Genomic DNA, 18,685 nt, shown 5'->3' with positions numbered 1-18,685 from the left:
CCAGAATGCTGAGATATATTCTACTGTTTATGCACCAGGGTGCTCCTGTTTGGCATTTGAGGGTTGGTTTGGGTTTGTTGTTTTTTGGGGTTGGTTGGCTTTTGGGTTGGTTGGTTGTTATGTTTTTTGACAGAGCTGAGTAGAAGATGCTTGGGCTGTAGGAGCCAGAGGATTTCCCTCAGCAAGCAGTAGGTGAGCACCATAGGACCATTCTCTTCCATAGTCTGGGAGCAACCACAGCTGCCTCCTCTACTCCTCCTTCTGCACTTGTCAGAAGGGAGTATTGTGTTAACCCACTTACAGATTTTAATATGAGTCCTGCTCTAACCTTAAAGAAGTAGAATAGAGTCCAATACCTTTCTCTGTCATTTCCTACCAGCTGCTTTGGGACATTTTCCATTCACCCTCTTGCGCACATGGTGCATCAGAGGCATGGCCAGGCTGCTTCTGTTTTCTGCCTTCTCACCCAGGCACCTTGCTTCTCGTCTGCCTTTCTCCATCTGGATAGGTGATATGGAAGTGATAAGCCTATAAGTGTGGAATAATTGGGATTTATTTCAGTGGCTGTGGTCTGGGTGGTAGACCATAAGGTATGAAATAAAATGAGTCCATGCTGGGTTAGGGCAAATGGGCCCTGGCAATGGACCCGGGTAGGCAGGATCTGCTCTGTGGTAGCATGTAATGAATTTCCTTTTAGGAAGGGGAGTTAAAGTTGTTCTTTCTCTCTTTTCAACTCTCCTCAACACGCTTGCCTGCAGTTATTGAAGGCACAGCAGCTGTCTGTGGTCCTAAGTAGTCCTGCAGAGACTTGAGAGAAAACTCTGCATCTTCCAGTGTATTTCTCAGCAGCAAAACCACCAGGAATGGCTTGGCCACCCTCAGGTTCAGGCTGAAACTAGGAGCATCAGCTACCAGAGGAGTGACTTTTTGGGATGGTCTTCATGTAGTACACAGAGGGCAAAATGTGTTACAAGGGGAAGTGACGGCAGGTTTAAGACAGATAAAGTGAAGCACTTCTTCCCACACTAACAATTAGTCTGGGAGAACAGAATTTTTGGAGACCAAATCTGTGGATTCGAGAAGGGATTAGACAAATTCATGGAGGAGTGGTCCAACAACAGCTATTGAAAATACAGGTTTGGATGTAGTCTCCCAGGAGACCCTGAATCACTTATTGCTGGCAGCTCAGCAAGTCAGTCAGGGATGACTCCATATATGTTTCTTGTGCTCTTTCTTTAAGCATTGCTGCTGACTTCCCTCACACATAATATGCTCAACTCCGATGGGCTTTACTTTGGTCTAGTATGTCAGTGCATAATGGTTCTTAAGATGGAGCTTAAATCAGTTGATGAAGCAGTCTACATGATATTGCTGCTGGCATTATTAAGGGAATGATCTCTTAGGTCTCTCCAGTAGTTTCGTCCCATACCCGAGAAGTCTCCACAAGGGGACAATAGCCTGTAACCCCAGTGAGACAGACACTGCTGTATGCTCTGAACCACAAAATGCTTGTCCTCAAAATGCTTGTCTTTAGAGGTTCTCATTAGTCAATACCCAAGCTAGCCAAATTTTTGGGAAGCTCCAAGATGCAAAACTAATAGGGTTCTCATTAATAACGGATGGTTACTGACAGGAGTGATGTCTGCTTAGGGGTTTTATGCTCTGTAAGATAGCCCTGAAAAGAACAGAACCATATAAGAAGTCTTTAAGCCTTTTCTACTGTGGATTTTTCCTGCCCTTGGTAATATTCCTTTCTGCCCCCTTCCCCCCCCCTTTTTTTTTTGTACTGATAAATGTCCTTGCATTAATAAACTCATAATGCATTTTGTTTATCCCTTCAGAGCCATCCCTTGCAGCTTTCATTAGCATTTTAGGATATTTATGGCTTTGTAAATGACTGAAAAATCTGCAATTTGTCATTAGGAATTAAGAAAAATCTTCTTTTTTACTTAGGGCTGAAGCTCAGCTTCAGCCTTTGAGGGACTGAGCCACCTCTGGGCCTGGTAGACAAAGACAAAGTCAGACAGTGCCCAGATTTACAGCAGCAAGTGGTTCTTTGGTAACTCAGATGTCTTTGATAATGTGTCATCCACTGTTGCTGGCAGGGATTGGTGTTTAGGCTCAGAATTAATTTCTCTCTAGCTGGAGAGAAAACAAAAATATCTTTTCTGTAAAGCCAAAAGGCAAAAGAGGTAGTAACAGGGAGGAAAATGAAAACAGCACCAGGCATGTGTAAAAAATGCTTATATATATATATTGCATATACACACAGCGAAGGTTAACAGAGAGAAAGTGCTGTGAGGAAAACATTGTATTTCACTTTGTTGTGCTCTGTACTTTCAGCTTCCAAATACAGGAAGTTAAGAGAATTTTTAAAGTTTCAAAGAGGAGTTTATCTTGTAATCGTGAAGGGCTAAAGAATTGGTTGGATAGGGATAATAATCAAAGGAGCCTTTTCAGCACTAAACTGTAGTCCAGAAAATCAAAGGAAGGAATGTTAATTGCTTTGTACAGTATGATATTCTCAGTTCAGAGTAGCTTTGGCCACTCAATGGTACTTTTTCTCTCTCCTTCTTTGTAGGTTGATTAAGTGAATAAAAAAAAACCCAGAAAAACGAAGCTGCTTTCAAGTATTGAAGATACAAGGCCAGGATGAACACGAAGGACACAAAAGCGACTGAAGGAGGTCTCAATGTCACGCTTACCATTCGACTTCTCATGCATGGCAAGGTGAAGCATTTATTGTTGCCGCAGCGGTTGCCTGTGTATTGAGCGAGTGTGTGCAGTTACCATCAGAGCCTTACAGTGACTTTGACAGAGTGTCATTGCTTCTCCTTCTCTGACTTGAGTCAAAAGCACCATTGCCATGACCAAAAAATCACCCCCGGCCTTTCAAGACATCCTACTTCAGTTTGCACTGCAGCCGGAGATCACTGGAACAAACCCTGCCTGTAACAAACTCATTTTGAGCAGATCTGGCAGCAAAAAAAAAAGAGTTCTTTTATCGATAGTTAGCCAAATCAGGCAGATGCTTAAGTAAGGCTGACCTGCATACGGCTTGCCTTTCTCATCATTTGCTAGATTCTGCAAGGAGGAGGGTTAAGGTAGTAGGACATGGACTTATGTGAAATAATTGCCACAGAATTACTGTTTCTGTTGGATACAAATGAGATAGTTCTTTGTTATTCCAGTGTAGCATCTTACTAGAGTGAGGGCCCTGATATACCAAGCATTCGTCTAGGTCCCCTGTGGGTTTATTTTGGAAGGTTGACTGTTATTTTATTTCTGTCCAGTGCAGCATAAGTGTGAAATCCGCCATAGACAGAGTGCCAATTCAGTATTGTCAGACTTAACAGTCTGATAGCTGTTTATTTCACATTGCCAGATCACAAAATGGGCTTTTAACTGAAAAAACACATTTCATAGGTTTGTTTGTGGTATTTGCATCAGACAGCACCAGGCATTTTTAGGCTTAATGAATGAATTATATAAAGGAGATGATTTGGGCTCTTTCTTAACAAGGAACAGTAAATATATATAATTCTGGAGATCAAATTTGCATCTATAAATCTAAAAGTATTTTTACTCATAGAATTTAATTTAATAACTAAAAAATACATTTACATTTTTAAACAGTTCACGCTTTCAATCTGCAGCAGGAACACACATGCATACTGTAGCACAAACAGGAGACTAAGGTCCTATTATAGTCTCCCTCTGTATTTTACTTATGGAGCTGCTAGGAAGTATGAGAGGGTACAGTTTAAGTCTGCAAATTAAAAAACTCAGAAATAAGGTTATGTCAGATCAAATTATGTATTTTCTCAGAAATCATCCAACCATTTTGTTTGATTTTTTTTTTTTTTTTTTTTTTTTTTCTCCCCCTGAAATATTCCGCTTCAGGCAGGCATCTGGTGTGTAGGATCTGCATCTTAAATAGGGATCTGTCAAGCAAATTTAATAACAGTCTCTCTTACCAAACTCACCTAACATCTGTATGCATGTCTGCACTCAAAATTGTCTTAGGGGTTGATTCTACTGTGTTCTGGTCCCAGTCCAGAATAGCATTTAGAATCATAGAATCACAGAATAGTTAGTGTCAGAAAGGACCTTAAAATCATCAAGTTCCAGCCCCCCTGCCACGGGCAGGGACACCTCACACTAGATCGTGTCCCTCAAGGCTCTGTCCAGCCTGGGCTTGAGCACTGCCAGGGATGGAGCATTCACAACTTCATTGGGCAACCCGTACCAGTGCCTCACCACCCTCACAGTAAAGAATTTCTTCCTTATATCCAATCTAAACTTCCCCTGTTTAAGTTGGAACCCATTACCCATTGTCCTGTCACTACAGTCCCCAACGAATAGTCCCTTCCCAGCATCCCTATAGGCCCCCTTCAGATACTGGAAGGCTGCTATGAGGTCTCCACGCAGCCTTCTCTTCTCCAGGCTGAACAGCCCCAACTTCCTCAGTCTGTCTCAGCCTCTTCTTGAGCACATCCTTATCCTGGTGGGTACAAGTAGCTGTACTGGTTGCAACCAAATTCACGTGTGCTTAAGCGTGCTCTTTTTGACCGCTGTCAGACACTGTCAGCTCTACTTATAGAATCATAGAATCATAGAACAGTCAGGGTTGGAAAGGACCTGAAGATCATCTAGTGCCAACCCCCCTGCCATGGGCAGAGCCATGCCTTTAAAGCAAAACTCAAGTATCTGTCATTTTCAGGACATTTTAGTTAAACTGTGGGCTAAGACTGGGGCTTTTTTAAACAATTTTTAGGTTTAATCAGAAATGAAATAGAAAAAGTTAATTTTCTGTGTTAAAAATCAGTGATTGTGTGTACAACCACTTTTAACACTAATGGATGTTACGTGTCAAATCCTCAATGTGTATGTAGCCCCAAGGGTCTAAATTAAACCCGTAGAAACTACGAAGTTCACATTTTAAGAGTGAGTGTACTATGCATCCTCAGATAACAAGGCACTATGGGTATACTGTTAACTCTGCTATGCTCTAACCATGTATCCTGTTGTGCCTAAGTATTTCACAGGGTACGTTAAATCAATTTATTTTGGTGATAAAAGTCAGACCCTTACAGTTCTTTGATGTAATTTCTGTGATTTAGAAATTATAGAGGAATGAAGGATATCTGAATCAATATGAACTCAGTGTGAGAAGGTCACTCTGAAAGCTCTATGAACCAGTGAAATGTTTCTAAGCTCTTCCTTAAGATTTGTTGTGGTAATGACATTGGTGGAAATTGCTGATCTCTAATTAGTATTTCTAGGCAAAACAATTAACTGAAGCAGAGCTTGGGCCGTACATAACTGGTCATAACCTGAAAGAGAAGATGGGAATTAAAAGGTTGTTTTTAAAAAGAACAGTAGCAAAGTGGACTCAGTTAATATTAAAGTAAGGTCATTTTAAAGTTATGAATTTATTAGGGTGTTTCATGGAAAAATGAGGGCCTGTCCCCACCAACCATCACTCTGTCTCTAAACCTTTATTGCCAGTATACCTTTGCGTAGTGAAGGTCTATGTACTTTGTGATATTTGCATTCATTTGACTGAAAGTCCATAACTTGTGCTACTATGTTTAGTTATCTTGGCTGTAAATCCTGTGGACTTAAGAAATTTTCAGCGTGTACTTTCTATGTGATTTGTATAAAGGCTTTAAGTCAAGGATGAACATCTTAATTAGGCAATTAAGCTAAATTCTATATCTGCAGACAGAAAAATCAGGCTTTATATGAATGGACAGACCTTTGCAAGAGGGTAGGGAATAAAAAGTATCTTTAGCAATAACAAGCAAAACAAGAGGAAAAATCCAAGACAACGTTGGCGTCTGGTGAAAGGAAAACAGATGGGAACAGTCCTGAGCTCCAGTACAGCCCAGGTCTTGTTCCTCCTTGAAGGAAGGGCACCTCTCATCAGTGCCTTTGCTCTGTCTTGCTTTGAGGAGAGAAGTGGCTGTAGGTCCAGCTGAGCTCCTGCAGGGCTTTATGCAGCCTCCTGCCAAAGAGGCTGGGATGGCCACTTGGAGGACCCGCTCCACCGCTCTTCCACAGCGTAGCAAGATTTGGGAACAGCTTTCTGGCAAGGAGGCAGGGCACAGCCTTGATTTTCTCAGGCAGAAATTGTAATGGTAAGGAAGCACAGGGTTATATATGGCGAGGTATGAAAGATTAACATCTGGATGTTTCCAGGGCCTGGTCTTGAGCCAGGACTTGAGAGAGAGTGTGATGGTGTAAGATAAATGGCCTAATTTTCATCTTACACCATGTTACATCAGTTAAAAAGTTATGATTGTATGACAGCCCTGAAGAGAAACTAGAAGCAACACAAAACGCTTGTTCATACATTCTTGCAATGGGAGGGCAGGTGCTAGGGCGTACACAGGGGCAGTGCTCAGATGTTCTTCATATCCATAAAGAAGCAGCTGGATGTTTTAAAAGCAAAATTAGGAAAACCAGACTTGTTCAGCCTGGAAAAGGGAAGGCTCAGGGGAGATGTTATATCAGCCTTCCAATACCTTATGGGGGCCTACAAGAAACCTGGAGAGGGACTCTTTACAAGGTCATGTAGTGACAGGACAAGAGGGAATGACTTTAAACTGAAGAAGAGATTTATGTTAGATATGAGGAAGAAATTCTTCACTATGAGGGTAGTGAGACACTGGCGCAGATTGCCAAGAGAAGCTGTGGCTGCCCCATCCCTGGCAGTGTTAAAGGCCAGGTTGGATGGGGCTTTGAGCAACCTGGTCTAGTGGAAGGTGTCCCTGCCCGTGGCTGGGTGGTTGGAACTGGATGAGCTTTAAGGTCCCTTCCAACCGAGACCATTCTGTGATCTATGGTACATGGCTGTATGAGAAGGGGAGGAGGCTGTCCAGGAATGCCACACCATCCATTACTGGAGGTTTTTAAGAACAAGTAAAGCTGCCACAGCACTAATTTTGTCTGAGTTATCTGAATGCTGCTCTGAAGAGGGCATTAATGGAAGAGCATATTGAAGCATGTCTAGGATACATAGAGTATATTAAATAACGCAGAGATGCATTTTCATCTTTCATTAATAACAAGGGTGCACTACGTTAAGGAATAAGGCTGTTTTGTGCATTTCGGTAGCGAAAAAAGGAATGTGGACGGGGCCTGTTTACATTGCCCTAATTCTCTATTTTCCATGTAATTCCTGCTGTTTCTTGAAGTAAAATAAAATTACTCTGTAGGGCAGAGACATGAATGGGTGCAGATACTTTATTACTTTTATCTACCTAAAAAATGTACTTTGTAGGCAGGGCTGCAATATTGGAGGGATTGCAAAAGTTCTGCTTCCAGAAAAGGCAAAAGTAGCAGCATTTATCCATACCAGAACACCATTTTTGAAGGACAGAAGGAACACAAATTGAGTGCGTGTGCATTTGTGGGCAAACAGTCCCCAGCTATCAAAGCCCTCAATAAGGAAAGGCAGAGCTCAGGCTCCAACAGAAGTGTGCCTTTCATTTTTTAATTCCTTTTTTGATTTTTGTCAAAATCAAACTTCTTTTGGCTATCCGCAAGTTACAGGGTCTTTGATGGAGCTCGATGATTTATCATTCTGTGCTCACCTTTTGCTGAGTTTTTTGTTCCCATAGCTTGTGGCTTTATTTTGGGGTGTTTGTTTCTTGATTACTGCCACAGATAATGAGGTTGGAAGGCTGTGGAAAATTGTAGCCTTCCTCAGAGGTATCTCCCAACATGCATCTGCAGTGCTCTTGTTCTGGTTTTGGTCAATTCATGCCTGGAAAGAAAACAATCTTGAAAAAGCACCTATTTTGACTGTACTCTGTAATGATTACGTGATTTTGGACTGGTTTGGCTTTATACACAGCCAGTGTTAACCAGCTGATGAAGACCCTAGAGACCCAGTGTTACAGGTTCATTTTAGTCAAGAGACTGTGCCAGTAGAAGGATGTTACATTTCCGTAAAGCAGCTTTAATAGTGATTTTCAAGTCAGGTCCGTGAGGTGGAACAGGAGAAAATATTCAAAACTGCCATCATGGAAGGAGCAGCAGGGTCACAAATCCACTTTGGTCTCCATCTTGTAGTGGCAGCAAAGGAGTCTTTGCTTCCTCCCTCCAGTACAAACCTGGAGAAGGAAAAATGCATTGTTTCCAAAGGCACCGCATGAAGGTGTGCATCAGTGGAACCATGTTGAGTGCAGTGAAATCTGCAAGAAACCAAACTAGAATATATTAATATATTGAGTCTGAGAAATATTTTAGAGAAAGGGAAAGGAGTTCAGAAATACAAAACAAAATGGATTAATAAATTCAGATGGTTAGGAAGAACAAGGAAATAGTTTACAGGTGGGATGAAGGAGGGAAAGGAAAACTGGCAGGGAAGTAGGACTCTTGCCAAATACTGAGAGGTGTAAATTGGAGAGGTGAGGCAATTAACACTGGAAGGTAATTTAGAAGACACATGTTCTGTGAGAGAAGGAAATCTGGAAAACATAAAAAGCATCAGATGTGTCAGTGTCTAGAGACTGGCGCATTTGGGATATGCTGAGTTGGAGAGGAAAGCTGTTGCAGCAGAAGTGTATGCAGTTTTGGATGTATAACGTTGGTGCATCGTGAGGCAGAGATGGCAATTACCTTACTGGTCTTCTGGCAAAATTACACCTGTGCTCAGCAGCGGGTGCCACGTGTGTGAGCGATGTTGAGAACTGAGCAGAGAGGGGACTCACAGAAAAATAACAAAGTTCTAGGAGGCTGAGGAGGCTCTGTCTGGCTTTCCTCAGACATTCTCATAAAATAAGTACAAGTGTAAAGGAGTGGTGTTATTTTGAATGATGCAAGTGCTTCTGGCAGGGAATAATGGGGTAAAGTATGTTTTTGAAAATAAATCCTAATAAGGGAACCTCAAGAGAAATTCCTGGTATTGAGATTGTTGTGAGGTTCTGGAAGTTTCCTAAACAGATTTTAAACATGTCTGGGGAAAAGCAGCACATATAGTGTGTAGACTATACATATGTATATTGTACTGAATTTATATGTAGTATGTATAATCTGTGTTGAAGGAGAAAAGATATGATGCCTGAGCAGAGCTTTTCCTTCCCTGGTAGCATTTGCTCAATTATATGTTTCTCATAATTTCAGCAGTAGTGAATTAGAAAAAATGCAGTCAAATTTTCAGCTTTGGACAAAACTATATGAAGTGCTTTGATTTTTAAGTGCTAAAATTCCAGTACTTACAGCTTCATTTTAGATGCCTTCAGGAACTCTATTTCCCGATGGCTTCAGCAGGATCAGTGGGTGCTTGTGGCACTGAAGGACTGGTTACAGCAGACTTACATGCAGCTTCAGGGGTGACTTTTAGGCATGTTTGTGATTATTTTATGAAGCTGCACATAGAATTTTTTACAAGAAACAAAAATAAAATTTAGACTCATTAAGGAGAATGCTCACACTTAAAAGCTGAAATAAAGACGATAAAATCATGGAGGAATTTGCCATTTTCATTAGTACAGATAATATAGTTTTATTATCAAGGATTTCTTTTTGTGACCACCTTTTTATGCCTGCTTAATTGCCCCCTGAAAGACTCTAAACAAGCGCAGAAATAATTTTTCCCCATCTTAAAGGTAATGCCCTTCTCCTTCCCCATTTTTCTTTTATTTTTTACTCATTAAAATATAGAATACAACAAAGTAGCTTTAAGAATCGCCTTGTCAGTTAATTTAATTCAAGCTGTAAAATGCCAAACAAGCCAATGTTTGTTCTGTTCTTTCTTGTTTCCATGAGCGCTGGTCAGGGTATTATAAGGATTGACTGTCCTGCCTATTGCTATTATAGTTCTTGTTTTGTTTGTTTTCATTACTGTGGTACCTAAGAGCTCTGGTTATGGAACAAAACTCTGTGTGCAAATACATAACACAAGATATACTCTTGGTGTGTTTGTAGTAACAGCTGAGGGTTTCTCAGTAGCGTAAAAAATCAGTGGAAGGACAGAGGTCTTTTTCTGCCAGCCCCAGGGCCCTGTATGTGCCTAAAACCAATTTCCATAGGCAAATTTTCCCGCTTCTGTCAAAGAGAATCTCCTCGTATGTCCACAGCAGTAATGAACTGAGATAGCAGAAAGCACACACCCTACTCAATGCTGCTGCTTCAACATCACAGGCAGAGGGACAAGCAAAGGGACATAACCATTTCTGGGGGTGCTTTTTAGGGAAAGGCTGCTAGGTTTGGTGTGAAATTGAATGTAATTTGGTTACCCACCTGCTATCAAAAAGTAAATGAGAAATGCCCATTGGCACAGCTGCCCCAAAAATATTAGATGGACCTGTGAAGGTTCGTAATAGTGGCATCTCCGTCAGAAAGACTAATTTAAAGGTTTCCTCATACACAGCCACATTTGTTAGCATGAGATCTGCAGAGCCTTGCTGAATTAGGGCTGTTAGCATCAGACAGCAACTACTGAGCCACCACCTAGGAACGTGAAATCTCCCGTCTCAGTGAGTCTAATCCCAGAACACAAACCAGACTCTCAATTTATCCAAGGCAGCCATTCCCTGAGGTAGAAATATCATGTTTTCCAAAACTGACTTTTTTCCCAGTCCTTGAAAAACGCTGATGCCCCGCATACATCCCGCCATGGAAAGCTGTATTTCTTTTAATTTCAGTGCTTTTCTAGCAGGCTTGTTTAGTTTGTAGAGTCCAGTCATACTGGTTCTAGCTTATCCTTGCTCATAGAAAGCAGGTAAGCATGTTCAGTCAAAGCATTGCCTGAATGAATTGAAGGCTTTAGGATGTGGCCTGTGCTTTGTCAGATGCTTTGGGGTGAAAGTATATACTCTTATATTACTTGTTAAACGTGCTTTCCTTCTAAAAGTGGCTTTATCTCGGAGGTCCTTTGAGGTTAATGTTCCGTTCACACCATAACACTGCTAAAGAGAAGCCACATGCCCCATAGTGATAGAGCAAGGCCTGTGCTATTCTATGTTCCTGGAATGGCTGCTTGTTTTGTTTTGATTTCCTGGGACACAGTAACTATGAAACTAGCCTCACACTTAGAAAAATTATGGAATTTCACACATTGTGTTTACAGATCAAAGGTTAGTCTTTAAACCGAGGTTTGTTACTACTTGTTAAGCCTCTTGCTTTCTGAACATGACTAATTTCTTTCTCTTGTTATCCAAAACACACACCAGATAACTGATTAGGAAATAGCTTTCTAAGAGCAGCCTGTTTTATATATTTGTTTAGTCATTCACACCTTGAAGATCCTAATGAAAACCTTGGCTCACAGACTTCTTTGCTGCCACGTTTTCTTCTGCTGGTGCTGCCTTGCCTTCACCACAGATAATGCAAAACCTGCAGAAAATGGCTTTCTATTCTTTGATGGGCCCACCACACTTAAGTGCTCTTTAAGAGCAAAACTCATCCCATTCGTGTGAATAAGATGTGCAAATAGTATTATATGCTGCATTTCAGCATGAAAGAAAGCATCTCCGGCTTTTACCATTGTATCTCCTCAAGTTAATCTGTAATGAATCGGGTGGTTGGCTAGCAATGCGCTTTACTGATACTGAACAGCCTTCCAGTGTTTGTTGGTGACATTCACCTCTTGTTGTTTTATCTATTTTATTAGAGATAGCATACTAAAGAAAATGGTAGTCATAAATCAACCCAACCCTCCCTGGACTTGAGAATTACTTTCAGGTTATGTGAAATCAGTATGTACAGTTCTAATTTCCCTGGGGTTTTCCAGAGTGAAGCTGTTGGAGCCCAACTGTGAGATTATCATGCTTGAGATGCCTGGAGATACGCCCTTCAGAAGGCATTACCTGGCCTGAAACTCAGGCTCCTGTGGTGAATATCAGGATATGCACCCCAAATTGCTGTCATTTCTTGAAGGAAAGCTGGTATCTATCTATCTAGTGGCTTTATGTATATCTTGACTTCACATACAAATAAGTGAATGTGTGTGTATTTATGCTTATGTATCAGTGGATGTAAGCATGCACACATTTGCAGCTTTTCAGAGGCATCCTATTCATCCATCATGATTGCTGTGGCATATCTGCTTGTGACAGGTGGACGTTCATATGTTGACACCAAAGAGCTTGAGTAGTACTTCTAGCCCCAGCATCAGTCTGCTGGGTTGCATTGGACCTGTCTTTCTCCCTCTTAGCTTTATTTCCCTCATTTGTAACTTCCTTTCCTTTTTTGGACACTGCTTTTCCGTCAGCTGTTAAAGTGTGATTATATGAAACCCAGTAATTGTTACCATCTAACTTATTTACCCACTGTGTTTATGCATAGATAGTTACTCAATAAATCCATCTGAAATTGATCATAAGTGCTTTCTTTTAGCTTATAGTCCTGAGCACCGGAAAACAGCAAATACTTCCAAGAGTTATTAGCATACTCTAGTAGGTGTTTGCTAGGAGAGCTAAATCAAACTCCTGTCTGACTTGCGCTGAGGCTGAATTTGACATCAACTGTAGGATTCCTCTCAGCAAACTTCAGGTATGTTAGTGTCAGTCTAGTCGTCTCCTGCTGCAGATGGAGAAAGATGAAGCCCTCAGGAGGACACTTCTTCCCTCCTCTTTTAGGAACAAAATACCCTCCATTATCTCTCTCCCTGGGTTGCAGAGGAGGCTGTGTGCCTGGCTTACATGAGACTCCTGACTTTCAGTGAACTGATGCAGGTGACAGGCATCTCATCCCTTCGGTGTTACTCAGATAACTACAGCATAATTTGGTGTCTGGCAAGTGCAGAAACATTTTCTGAAGATGGTTACTCAAAGTAAACTTGGCTAGGAATACTGATAAAACTCGAGTGTTGTAAACTGATGTTAGGTATTTCATTAAGCACTAAACAAGAATCTATATGAAACAAACATTGGACTGTATAAAGAAACACTAAAGGTTTGCATTGGTAGTTTGGGGAAGGAGATGTAAAGAGTCTTCTGAAGTACGTTTTTCATCATAATTAAAGACATGATCTGTAGACACCAGTACTTATGGGAGCTTTCTTAAATGTTTCTTAAGTTTCTTTCTTAAAAACACCTAAAGCCCCAAAAGATTCTGAAATGACCCATTTAGAACTATTCTAGATTTATTTATTTATTTGTAAATAATCTGTAAGGGATCAAAAATTCTGGAAAAAATAGGAATATCTATATGAATGCAGTGTTTCTTTCCTCCTAATCCTGGCTCCCTGCTCTACTCTGCTAGTTTAAATACTCCCAATTCCTTTGTTTGAAATGGACCAAATTTTTTACTTGGGCTACAAATGGCATTTTGCTTTTTGGTTTCGAAAGCAGAAGTATCTTTTCCTATTTCCAAGGAAGATATCTTTGTACTTAATAGCCATGACTCATCCATGACTCATCCATACATTTCTGAAAGAACAGCATCTGTCATTAAGACCCAGTATGATCAAATGGACTGGGACAGGTTTCATCCTAAGTGTATACTGACAGAGCTTTGCAGATTCAAGATGAGGCCTACAGTTTCTAATGAAACTTCTCATATACAAAAACTGAAATTATACCAGGGACTGAAATACGATTGCTTGCCCATAGCAATTGAAACACAATATGCTCACCCACAGCAAAAGGTCCTTCTACCTGCTAAGAATCTGTTTTACAAAAGATGCTATTTCTGAAAGCTGGGGTCGAGAAGAATGGACAAAAGTTTTCAAGGCAAAACTGCTGAATGTGCAGAATGGGCAGATAGGAACTACTAGACATGAGGGGCTCCCAGAACGATTTACCACTGAGAATTTCGCTCCCTGTATTGTTCAACCGCATTCAACAGTTACAGTGATAATATAAAAGTTGGTAAGATCTTAAAAATATTGTGGAATGGGTGTTCCAAATTTGTCACTGCTAACAAAAATGCTGCAATTCGTTAGAGAGCCTACACAGCACGCTGGTACAGCAGTCTCAGCCATAGGAAAAGGCATGACCTAAACCCGCATATTAAGAGACACAGGGTAATTTAGTCACAAGACACAGAACTGTAGCTAGTACGCTTCATTCGTTCATCTTCTCACAGAGCTGCTTCTTCACATTGTATGCACAGATGTACAGATGCCTCATTGTCCCAGCCAGACATGGAGAACTTTAGCAAGAGCAGTCACAGAGCTGTGTGACATGCAAAGATCTACTGTACATCAGCCAGCAGAAACAGAAGTTTGCAAGGCAGATACCTCTGTAAGATTTGCAGTTCCTGTCCGGACAGTATCTGTTCTCTGGTCAGTATGTACAAGAGAGCAGAAACTTACCTTGGAAAAGAAGTAGGAAGGGAAATAAGAATGGGAAATTCAGAACAGAAAAAGTAAGGTTTGAAAAATAAGCCTGAGAAAGGGCCTCCATGGGTTGAGGAACTCTGTGGCTAGTTAGGCATTTACTTCAGTGGATATAAGGCCATGCTTGAAGAGTCACAGGCCCTTGGAGGTTGGAAGGAACTCCCAAAGGTCTCCAGTGTGACCTGAATCAAGAAGATCCCATTTGAGCAGATTGGTCAGGACCTTGCCCAGGCTGGTTTTGGACACCTTTAAGGATGGAGATTCCAGGATGGATCTTCTCTGGGTACCTGTTCCAATGTTCAGCCATCCCCATAGTAAAAAATCCTTCCTCATGTCAAGTAGGAATTTGATGTTGCAACTTGCTTTCCTTATTTCCTTTTCCTGTAAACTGCAATAAGATGCCCTCCCAAATCTTCTCTTCCTAACAACAAATGCATGCAGTTCTCTCAGCCTCTCCTCATGTGTCCTGTGTTCCGGTTCCCTGACCACCTTGGCCCTGCACTGAATTAACACCAGTGTGTCCTTGTCTGTCTTCTACTGGGAGCCCGAAATAGGACAAAATCCTCCAGGCATGGCCTCACAGACACAAGGAGAAGGCAAGAATCATTTGCCTTAGCCTGCTGGCTACACTCTTGCTGATACAGCCCAGCATTTGTTTCATCAGGGATGCACTGCTGATGAGCTCATGTGCTTGTGTTGGAGTTGTGCACTGGGGCCCCCAGGACTTTTTCTACAAAGCCAGTTTGTAACAAGTTTTTGCCCAACTTAATGGGACTTTTCATTTTACTTTGTTCTGCTCCCTGAGGTTTCTCTCAGCCAATTTCTCCACCCTGTCTGGGTGAGACTCCAAATAGCAGCCGTGTCCAGCAGTACATTGACTGTTTCCCCCAGTCTGGTGTTACGTGCACACTTGCAGAGAGTGCAGAGGAGCCATATGCTAAAGTTCTTAATTGAGATAGGTGGTCTGCTCCCTGAAAAGTCTTTATATCTAGTGGGCAGGATGTGCGAAGTTGCAAGCACAAGCAGCTTCGTATTATAAGCTTATAAATAACTGGTGAGAAATAGCTCTCTCGAGGTCACTGCAGGTAGTTATTTACTGAAGGGTGAAGTTAGTACCACTTTATTTTGAGTCCATCATTGGACAGAGCAGTGGAGGTCAATTTCTTATATCCTGCTCTTTGGCCTGTGTTTCAGGATGGGTCAGACTTAGATAGGGGAAGGCGGGGACACACGACTGTATATCATGTCTGGGACAGAGCCGTGTGAGATGGTCTTTAGCCATTGAAGAAGATTTCACAGTCTGGGTATAGGAGAAGAGCTTGTTTTCCTTTAGCTGGTCTCCTCTCCATCAGATGATTTCCAGTCTGATGTCACACCTGTGTGATCTGTGTAACATGCTCAGGCTATTCATTTTAGAGTTATTAGCTTCAGTTTTGCTATCTCTTGGTTTTATTCATTGAGTTTTTAACCCTCGGGATGTTGCCAGAACTGCCAAAGTGTTCCTCTATTTTATGTTCACAGTCACATTTCTCAGTCTGTCCCTTCATGGAAGATTGTGAAAGCCCAGCAGCAATTCCCAAATCCCTAAAAAGTGATTAGCAGTTATTGTTCTGTAAGTGCTTAACACGGAGATTAAGACAGGCCACCAGGTGTTTACACAATAATATTCAGCAGCATGGAAAGACAGCTCTGGCTATTACATGGTGTAAAGAGGGTAAATGCTTGCTATCAGTGAGATGTGAAGTTATTTTGATGCTTGTATTATGTCTCATTTTCTCCAATAGGTTGTGCAGTTCTGTTATTTTTGAACTTTTTATTCCCTGATAGGGGTTTATCTGTGTTTATAATTGCAGGATTGATCTGTATCTGCAAGATCAGCTTCAGTTAAAGGTATTCTTGTACAATCAGTAGGCTGCAAAACCGCATTTTTAGTCTGCCCCTTTGTATCTAATATAGCGTATTTGTATACAGCAACAATGGAAGGGGCTATGCTTCACATTGCAGGTTTGAAATAAGTGGTAGTGAAATAGCTTGGGAGCAGGGCAAATGCTCTTCTGTAGCAATTCGTGTCATTCACTGTGTCTTCTTTTTTCTGTTTCAGGAGGTTGGAAGCATTATTGGAAAGGTCAGGAAATTACTTTTTCTCTTTATTTTCGTGTCAAAATATTGTATATCAGTTCACTTCATCAGTCCAGGCTAACTTTTTTTCTGTTTCTTTAACAGAAAGGTGAGACTGTTAAGAAGATGAGGGAGGAGGTAAGACAAGCCTTGATGATGTCTTTACTTGCCTTTCATTCCAGCTCACCGCGAAATTCAGCGTGTGCAAACCGACACTGCCATCAAGTGGGCACTTAATTTAACACCGCCATTCTTTGCAAGTGGTGGTGTGTAAATGTGCTGGCCTCAGTTAAACGTTGTTATTAATGTAACCACTTTATCACCGCAGCAGTCTGGAGTCTTTCATTCCCATAGCAATACGCCTGCTGCTGTCTTATCTCAGGAACAGCTTAGCTAGCATGATTAAAACCACTGTATCTTTCTTTAGCATACAAACATCGGTCCTGCACGTGTCTTGGCCTCCTGGTAGAAAGTTTCCAAAATCTGAAACCAAGCATTAGATTGATGCATATAAAGTTTGAGGGTAGACACAGGGTTCAGTAGGGCTGTAGCCAGACTTGTGTAACCTGAAGTATCCCTCTGCCATGTCTTGACAAAGCCTTAACTTCCTGTGAGTAGGATGTGAGCAGGGTAGACCACTCACATCCTTTGGAAAGGTCATAAACACAAAATAGCTAACTAAAACAGGGCACTACATAAACCTCAGTCTCCCCACTGTCCACAGGCATCCTTCCCTTCTGCAGAGAAAGCTGCATCGTCTTCAGAGGATTGTGCCCAGGTAGAGGTTACAGACCGGCACTTGTCCTGCAAGGCAGCACATCTTACTTGGAAATCCATGTAATTTTCCTTCTTTGAAACAAGTGCTAAAAGCATAGCTCAAAAGACAAATCCTACTCTTCAAAACTTTAGGAGTGCAGAGTGTATAGAGGGTGCCTCAAGAAAAGTCTATTTGGTTCTGGTAAACCTGCAGTATATTACTATGTCAGCGGCTTTGTTGTTTTATACGCTGATAAAAGATCTGTGGCAGGGAAATCTCAAAGTGTTTGTAGTAAAGAAAATTGCTGAGATCCATCTTTAATATACACAATAGGGAGTTTGTCATCAGGCTGACTGAGTCCAGAGCCCCAATTTTGATTATAAGAGTTTTCACGCATGTTTTTACAGATAAGTACGTTTGCTAAGGCTTAAGAAAAAGTGGAAGTAAAAAGAAAACCAATATCCTAGGTAATCCTGCCAGTTGATTAAACACGTTTTAGTTTTATGATTAATTATGATCATGGGCATATATCTTTGGGTATAATTTGCATCCACAAAAGAGAAGCCATCGTAGGAGCGTGCTCCTGACTTCCAAGTTAAACATCTTAGAGAAGAGTTATGATTCCTGGTTAGTTTTTCAGGATGTTTATCAAGTGTTCTTCTTCCACTCCTGAAAAATCTGCAGGAGTTCACAAGAGGCTTTATTTGATTGGTGGGGTTTTATTTTAAATAAAGGAATTATATGCATCTTTATATCAGCACAGGACAAAGAAGCTATGTTCCACATGATTATAACTTGGTCCTCCTTTAAATGAGTACAATATCTTGCTGTTGAGCAGCACTGTGGACGTGAATAAGGGCTCAGACACACAGCACATCAGCTGATTTGTGGTAATCCTGAAGACAAAGAGCCAAGTTAATCCAAACCCCATCTCACATTGGCTACAGGCCATCCTCAGGGAGGTCAGTGCTTGTGGATGAGTGGAGGCTCCAGTGACTCCTTAGGCTGCATTTAGCACATTTTCATGCCTGAAACCTTAGGGAAAGTGTAGGGTGGGTCTTACTTGAACTGGATTTGATCATTATCTACACCAGGATACTCTTAAATGTATTTATGTCTGGTTTAGGGGTTTTCTCTGCACTGCCACAGTGGCATAAAGGGGACTAAGTATACGAAGAGCCCTTCTGCCCTGTCTCCAAGCTTTAAAGTTTTCTGACTCCTTCCAGTAGGCTCCTTGCCTAAAGGAAATAACACTGTTACTGTTGCCTGTCCTACTAGTACTCCTTTAAAGGGCTGTTCAGTGCACAGTAATTGACTGCCTTTGCAGGAGACACATCTATGAAGAGTCTTCTCCACAGTACAAAGCAGTGCGCTGTCTAGACCCTGCCTTTGGGTCTCTAAGGCAGAGAGGTGTGTCTTCCCTGGGAGATGCTCCCTGGAGAAAACCAATTTTGTGTGAAATTCTGCAGCTCCGATCCTATTTGAGGTAAACCCAGCAAGAGGAAAGGGAAAAG

At 41.4% G+C, this 18,685-nt stretch overlaps 1 protein-coding gene across 22 annotated transcripts in view; it reads left to right on the top strand.

Moving 5' to 3' along the window:
• Positions 1 to 18,685, top strand: part of LOC133267099 (poly(rC)-binding protein 3-like) — a 498,414-nt gene that overhangs the window by 435,482 nt on the left and 44,247 nt on the right. For 21 of the 22 annotated variants that reach the window (XM_061449063.1, XM_061449061.1, XM_061449056.1 and 18 more), the window contains 3 exons: positions 2,592 to 2,730; positions 16,398 to 16,421; positions 16,520 to 16,552. In XM_061449063.1, the coding sequence (XP_061305047.1) occupies positions 2,653 to 2,730; positions 16,398 to 16,421; positions 16,520 to 16,552 (135 nt within the window). In that variant the 5' untranslated portion in view covers positions 2,592 to 2,652. Of the gene's footprint in view, positions 1 to 2,581; positions 2,731 to 16,397; positions 16,422 to 16,519; positions 16,553 to 18,685 lie in introns of all 22 variants that reach the window. The other variant, XM_061449042.1, reaches the window with a different exon arrangement.

The sequence above is a fragment of the Pezoporus flaviventris genome, unplaced genomic scaffold (assembly GCF_033815535.1).
Source record: "Pezoporus flaviventris isolate CSIRO_AGI_PZ_B2104156 unplaced genomic scaffold, CSIRO_AGI_Pfla_v1 ptg000007l, whole genome shotgun sequence".
Classification (NCBI taxonomy): Eukaryota; Metazoa; Chordata; class Aves; order Psittaciformes; family Psittacidae; genus Pezoporus; species Pezoporus flaviventris.
The sequence above is the reverse complement of the archived record's forward strand: the minus strand, read 5'-3'. Positions and strand labels throughout refer to the sequence as shown.